We start from the raw sequence: 7,042 nt of genomic DNA, 5'->3' as shown, positions 1-7,042 counted from the left end.
CTAGGGGGGATGTTAGAGAATCATTAGCATCAATTAGGATCAATTAGTATCGTCTATATTTATGTAGTATATCTGTATATTAATTATAGGATTCTATGCCTTTATTACTCTGATTCATTTAGCACCTATAAATACCTCTTGTATATTGTACTTTTCATCACAACTCAATAATACACTTTTCATATTATTCTCTCAGTCTCTTGTTTCTAACAGTTTACATGTAGATCTCGTTTGACCACCTCATGGATGGTCTTCTTAGGTCTTCCTCTGTCTTTCACTCCTTGTCCATTTTCCATCTCATCCACCCTCCTGACTGAATGTTCTGTCGGTCTTCTTCTCACATGTCCAAACCATCTGAGATGCAATTCTACCATCTTTTCCACAATAGGTGCTACTCCAACTCTCTCCCTTATATCTTCGTTACTTATTTTATCCAATCGCGTATGACTACTCATCCATCTTAATATCTTCATTTCTGCCATACTCAACTTATGTTTGTGCTCCCCTTTGAACGCCCAACTAGGGGTGTCCATGGATCGGATCGTATCCGAATTAAATTTATAAAATATTTAACATACAATTTCAAGATAACTAAATTAAACATTTAATTAATGTAAATTAATTGAAAATTAACAAGAAGCATATAAGTTTCAGCATCCTAAATTTGATTTCCGTTTTTAGGAAAGTATGATAGCGTTTACTTCAATGTGAGAAACGTGTATTCGTTCTTCCAAATCAAACAAGACGAGAAGAACAAAAAAAGAAAAAAAAGAGAAGATATTCGATAAACGGCTGCAACAAAGAGAAATGAACTCTCTCCAAATTCTTTAACGAACCCACAAAAAAAAAACACACACACACACACACACTGAAACTGAAACCGAACTGCTTCACCGTTCAACTCTTTCTCTCTCCCAAAAAAAGAAAAAGAAAAAGAAATTCCAAAACAATCACTTCGTATGTTGTGGAATACATGGAATCTCGAGTTGAAGTGAAACAACCAACACTGAAGTAAGATCTGGGTACATCAAATTTCCTTATTATTATTTTATTTGACCTTTTTCTTAGTGTATTTTTTTAGAAAGGGAAAAAAAAAACTAATTTTTTTTGGTCAATTACAATTTTTTTTTGGTCTCTTTCTCTAATTTTCAGTCTCCGCATTGCAGTACATCCGGATTTTCAGATGACTTGCCTGAGACTCGCAAGGTGTGTTCTTTAATTCATTCTGATTACGCCTTTGATTCCTTTTCTTATTTTTAGGAATTGGGATTGTAATTTTTTCCCCAAAATAGAAAATGAAAGAAAACTTAATTTTGTGGATATATTTTATATGAATACGGGGTAATATTTTTTTTGTGTTAGATACAGTAAGATTTTTGGATTTGTACCTTTTTTTTTTTTTAATGTGAGTTGCATAAAACAATGTGGGAGATCTGCAATGTTCATCATTAGGAAAATGATGGCTTTTATAGTACAATGATTCAAGTGCCAAAAGCAACATAGATTTAGTCATCTTTTTTCTTTTCTTTTCTTTTTCCTTTTTCTATTATTAGTAAAATGTTTTTCAAAAGTCAAGTTCAGAATTCCAAACTAGTGTGCTACTGGAACTTCTTTGCTCACAAACTTAGTGTTCATATGCAACATTCTTTCGATAATCGATCTAAAACTTGATGATACATTGTCCGAGTACCAGATGAATTCTTCGAATGGAAGACCAACAAACAAGTTTGAGGATCAAGTTCCTTTTAGCCCTGAAATAGCTTATCACCAGCCAGAATCTACTATGGCTGCACGTGGATCACATCCCGGAGAATCGCTCACTGTTCGCAGCGAAACATTGGGGGGCATTATTTACAGGAGCATACGGCTTGTGGTTTTCTCGAACAGACTCAACTTGCTTATGCCTTTTGGGCCTCTTGCGATTCTTGTTCAGAAATTGACTGGTCATCATGTGAGCTGTAGTTCACTAAATTCTTTACTTACCTGCATTTTCGGGTAAATATCAAATATTGATTTGTTTAGGTCAATTGCAGGGCTGGGTCTTCGGTCTTAGTTTACTGGGGATAATGCCTTTGGCAGAGCGGCTCGGTTATGCCACAGAGTAATATTATATTGTGCTCTTTTTTTCTGAAGTTTTTCTTAAATTTTTTTACTTTTTATGGTTGCTAATGATATGCTTTTCTTGGTCTTATATAGGCAACTTGCATTTTACACTGGAGATACAGGTATGCAATTTTGTAAACAGTTCCGATAAATAACATTTTACCTTTGATCTTCTTCTAAAATCAACCCAGTTTTGATGCTGAAATAACTTAAAACTGCACTATGCAATAAAATTATGAAACATTCATAACTTAATCTTGATACAAATTATATCTAGATACCTTGAACTATTAATGTAACAAGTTTCCAAAGTTTTTTGGCAGATATTTTGTAACATAGGGAATAATTATTAGGACAAGTCTCTCTTAATCTTGATTTAAATGGTATATTACATTTGAAAGTACTGATTCCTGTTATTCACTTTAATCATACAATGTGCATTTATTTTCTCTCTGTGATATCTAAGTTGTGGTATTTTATTTCCCACTTATTCCATTTTATCTTGCAGTTGGGGGTCTTTTAAATGCTACATTTGGAAATGCAACAGAATTAATAATCTCGTTATATGCTCTGAAAAGTGGATTGACACGAGTAGTCCAGCTCTCGCTGCTGGGTTCAATTTTGTCAAACATGTTGCTTGTGCTTGGATGTGCATTCTTAAGTGGTGGTATTGTTTTCAGCAAGAAGGAACAAGTATTTAACAAGGTAGACATGTTAACTGTCTGCCTCTTTGATTTTCTTCCCGATTTTCATTTCATAAAAAAAAAAAAACTGTAGCTGATTCAAATTAGCATTCAGGCAGCTGCTACGGTGAATTCAGGATTGCTGCTTATGGCAGTTATGGGCCTACTTTTTCCAGCTGTTCTTCATTATACACGAACTGAGGTGCATTTTGGGAAGTCAGAACTGGCGCTTTCAAGATTCAGCAGCTGTGTCATGCTTGTGGCCTATGCTGCATACTTATTTTTCCAGTTGAGAAGTCAAAGTGGTCTCTATATCTCTGCGAACGAGGTTGGTAGAATTGTTTGGCTTTTGCTTCCTCGGTCACTCTATTATATGTGCATGTACAGTATATGCTAATGGAGTGCCATGTGGTAGATTTGTTTGAATTAAAGTACGGGATTATGAGACAGGGACTATTTAGGATAATAATATATATCTTGAACAGAATGCAGATTAGCAGAGTCTATATATATGTTGCAGACTAGTAGAATTTGATTTGTTCAAAATAACTGTCTCCGTTTATCAATTTTTCACACTATTTGTAATATGTCCCAATAGATATGTCTGCCATTTCTGATCCCCTTAGGGATTAAAATTCACACCAAGATTTTTAAGTTTGGTTCATGTTTTTATTCCTGAGGAATTATTTTGGAGAAGTTTTCATCCAGGTTTTCCAGGGATATTAATATCTGAAAGACCAAAGAAACCTGTGGATGATTGGCTAGCTAGGATTTTTTTTCCCCCCATCACTTACTTGTACAAGTAAAGAGATTTTTCAGTTTTGCGATTTTCTTAAATCTTCTGCACTCACCAAGAGCTTTTGTAATATGTTCAATGTTCATTATTGGGATACAAGTCATGGCTTGGCTGGGTTTTGCTTCTTGTACTGACATAATAACATCTTGGCTAACCAATTTAGGAAGAGAGAGAGACAGGCGACAACTCAACTGACGATGAATCTCCTGAAATTTCTAAATGGGAATCAATAATCTGGCTTTCGGTTATGACTGCTTGGATATCAATTCTTTCCGAATATTTGGTTGGCGCTATAGAGGTGGATAATGTTTCATGTTCCTCTTTCACATAGCATTTATCTGTTTGAGGTTCTTGTGTTTCTTTTTTATTGCTACCCGAAATATAACACTCATACCCTTTCAGAGGTAGAGAAACTCAAGTAGATTCTCATTTGAGTTTATATGTTTGATTGAAATATAATTATTACTTCCTTGTCAAAGAAAAAAAAAAGGAAGATAATATAATCATTACTTAGCATATCATGTTTTATGTATGCATGTTTGTTAGCATATGATGCCATTGCATTGCCATTCATAGGTTTGATGTTTTTGAAGTAAAATCTTTTTCTCTATTTTAAACTTGAGTTGTCCTTAATCCATTCAAATCACTCTAAATGCTTGATTTGATTTTAATTGAAATGTCATTTTGTCTTGAGAATATTTTACAAGAAAATGACTTTTCTTAGATACCAAGTATTTAAATGAATGAAAATTTTCAGTACTTTTCTCTTTAGAAATTTGAGAAAAGGACAAATAGGTCCCTGACCTTTTGCTCTGCGGACATTTTTGTCCCTGACCATTGAAAAATACTTTTAAGTCCCTGACCTTCACAAAACTTGGACGGATCAGTCCCTGACGGAGTCATTTGGACGGATCAGTCCCTGACGGAGGCATTTGGACGGAGGGACTGATCCGTCCAAATTTTGTGAAAGTCAGGGACTTAAAAGTGTTTTTCAATGGTCAGGAACAAAAATGTCCGCGAGACAAAAGGTCAGGGACCTATTTGTCCTTTTCTCTATAATTTTTTATGAAATTTACATTTCTGTTTGATCAACTGTGTAACAGGGAGCATCTAATTCATGGAACATACCTGTAACATTCATTAGTGTCATATTGCTTCCACTGGTGGGGAATGCAGCAGAACATGCTAGTGCTATCATGTTTGCCATGAAAGATAAATTAGTGAGCTTTCTTCACTTCTTCTGCTCTTCCTCTAACATTAATATAACTTTTCAATTTTATAATTTTACTCCTTTCAGGACATCTCCTTGGGAGTAGCGATAGGGTCGTCCACACAGATATCTATGTTCGTTGTAAGTATTATTGTTGAATTGTTTGTCAGGGTAGCAAACATACATTGCTTTCTCTAAACTTTTGCCTGTGTTTGTGTGCTTCTGTTTTGTGGAAGATGCTGCAAGTTTTGCACTTGGATTAGGGTATTTGGAGAAAGATCTTATGATGTTGAATTTCTGTATTAATATGATTTCGAATATTCTTATGTTGTTTGGTTCCTTGAAGTTTTTCTCTGTTTAATTGTGCAGATACCATTTTGTGTTGTTATGGGGTGGATAATGGGGCAACCATTGGACCTGAACTTTCAACTTTTTGAGACAGCAGCACTATTTCTAACTGTTATAGTTGTTGCCTTCATGTTACAGGTTATTTTCTTCCTTCCAAGAGAATTTAATTTGTAAACATTGTCAGCCTAAAAAAGTTTTACACACGTCCAATCATATATCGCCACATAGTTTTGACTCACAGCCACTATGTCAAATTTGTATAAATGAAAGCATCTGATTGGACGACAGTGGAAAACTCTTTTGACACTACCAATGTAGAGAAATAAAACTATTTATGTGGCGTATCGTTATGATGTTCGGAGCTTACAACGACACATGGTAAATCATTATTGATTTTGCAGGAAGGAACTGCAAATTACTTCAAGGGGGTAATGCTTGTGCTTTGCTATCTGATAGTAGCAGCTAGTTTTTATGTACATGTAGATTCCAATTCTGAAGACCAGCCTGTTCCCTAACGAGATAAATTCCATTTTATATTACCTTATTATTATGATTATTATTAGTATTATTTTTCTTCCTTTTTTTTTTTGTGGTTTGGGAAATTAGGTTGTAAAGGTTTTTGTTCTGTTAAACCTGATGCAAATGTAATGAGTTAATTCAGTTCCTCTTTCCACCTTTTGGTTTTACTAAATAAATGCATAGTATATGAAAGTACAGGAGTAATTAAGAAATGAAGGTAGCATACACCATAAGCATTTTCTTTTCTGAACTTTACCGGCAATGTTCCATCTCACAAAAAACTTCGAGTTTTAGCTCTATGCATCGAAGAAGAAAAACGTTTCACTTAATTGAGTTATGGACTTATGGTGAGGATATTTTACTAGAGGTTTCTATTGGGAGTCTGCATTTCGCAACTCTTGTGGAGTTTGGATTTTTGGGTTCATTTCAAGAACCTAGGTTTTAGAAAATTTGTTTTATTTATCATTTGTTTATTGTAGGATGCTCGATTCGATTCACACTAAAATTGTCGGATCGGATTAGCGGTGGATCAAATTGGATCAGATATCGAATATATCCAGATCGGATTGGATTTAATATCTGTAACTTTTAAGTTTGGATTCGATCTGATATATCCGCAAAATACATAAATATTTTAAAAACTTATTTTTATTAAAAAATATTAATAAAATATTATTTTTTATTTTTTTAAACATGTTTACTCTTAAAATATTATTAAATATATTTTTTTAAATAATAAAAATAAAATAATACAAAATATATAATAATTATTAATTGAAATAAAACATAAGAAGAATATTTATTTATTTATTTATTTATTTTTGCAAATATACAGATATGTGGATATCTATTTAAAATCTACAATCCAAACTTTTTAGCATGCGAAAAACCTTGTGAATTAGATCAATATTCTTAATTTTCAGATTGGATTTGAATAAATATCACAGATATGTGAATTGAATTCGATCCATAAACATCCTTATGGGTACATTAAATAAAGCGAAAAATAGTAAGTTTTGGCTAAAAATTTTTGTTTTGGCTAAAAATTTTTGTTTTCTAAGACTTCTCGCTAGAAAATATGATTTAGTTGAGACTAACTCAATTCAAGCATGTCAAGTTGCTAGTGAGTAGTGACTTCTTTCCGAAAAACATGCAAGAGCCGAATGAAGGTTCCAAAATTTTGGCTTTTATTGCACTGTCCATGAACTATTTCTCTATCGTGCGTACTTTGAACCACAAAGAGAGAGAAATGAAGAAAATTGCATTCCTAGCGTTTGCGTGGAAGTTATAATGCTGAAATACTCCGTTGTTCTCACACATTTTAAAATTTAAAAGTGGTCAAGTCTTCAATAATAATTCAACTTATACAATTTAAAAAAAAAA

At 33.3% G+C, this 7,042-nt stretch overlaps 1 protein-coding gene across 5 annotated transcripts; it reads left to right on the top strand.

The window, feature by feature from the left end:
• Positions 675-5,815, top strand: LOC107613165 (vacuolar cation/proton exchanger 5). Of its 5 annotated transcripts, none has more exons than XM_016315069.2 (12): positions 676-1,011; positions 1,167-1,206; positions 1,694-1,951; positions 2,034-2,101; positions 2,197-2,225; positions 2,612-2,808; positions 2,902-3,114; positions 3,746-3,880; positions 4,686-4,802; positions 4,880-4,933; positions 5,162-5,278; positions 5,542-5,815. In XM_016315069.2, exons 1-12 carry the CDS (start codon positions 974-976, stop codon positions 5,653-5,655), a joined length of 1,380 nt encoding a protein of 459 aa, XP_016170555.1. In that variant the 5' UTR covers positions 676-973; the 3' UTR covers positions 5,656-5,815. The 5 variants fall into 5 exon arrangements, with proteins under 5 accessions (XP_020972517.1, XP_016170555.1, XP_016170625.1 ...); XM_016315139.2 differs by having other exon boundaries at positions 677-1,011; positions 1,153-1,206; positions 5,542-5,813; XM_016315291.2 differs by having other exon boundaries at positions 677-1,022; positions 5,542-5,813.

The sequence above is a fragment of the Arachis ipaensis genome, chromosome B01 (genome assembly GCF_000816755.2).
Source record: "Arachis ipaensis cultivar K30076 chromosome B01, Araip1.1, whole genome shotgun sequence".
Lineage (NCBI taxonomy): Eukaryota > Viridiplantae > Streptophyta > Magnoliopsida > Fabales > Fabaceae > Arachis > Arachis ipaensis.
The sequence above is the reverse complement of the archived record's forward strand: the minus strand, read 5'-3'. Positions and strand labels throughout refer to the sequence as shown.

Coding starts and splice junctions, on each gene's coding strand:
- LOC107613165 (XM_016315069.2), top strand. CDS start 974: ATGGAATCTCGAGTTGAAGTGAAACAACCAACACTGAA. Junction 2,102..2,196: donor CGGCTCGGTTATGCCACAGA/GTAATATTATAT, acceptor GGTCTTATATAG/GCAACTTGCATTTTACACTG. Junction 4,934..5,161: donor CACAGATATCTATGTTCGTT/GTAAGTATTATT, acceptor TTAATTGTGCAG/ATACCATTTTGTGTTGTTAT.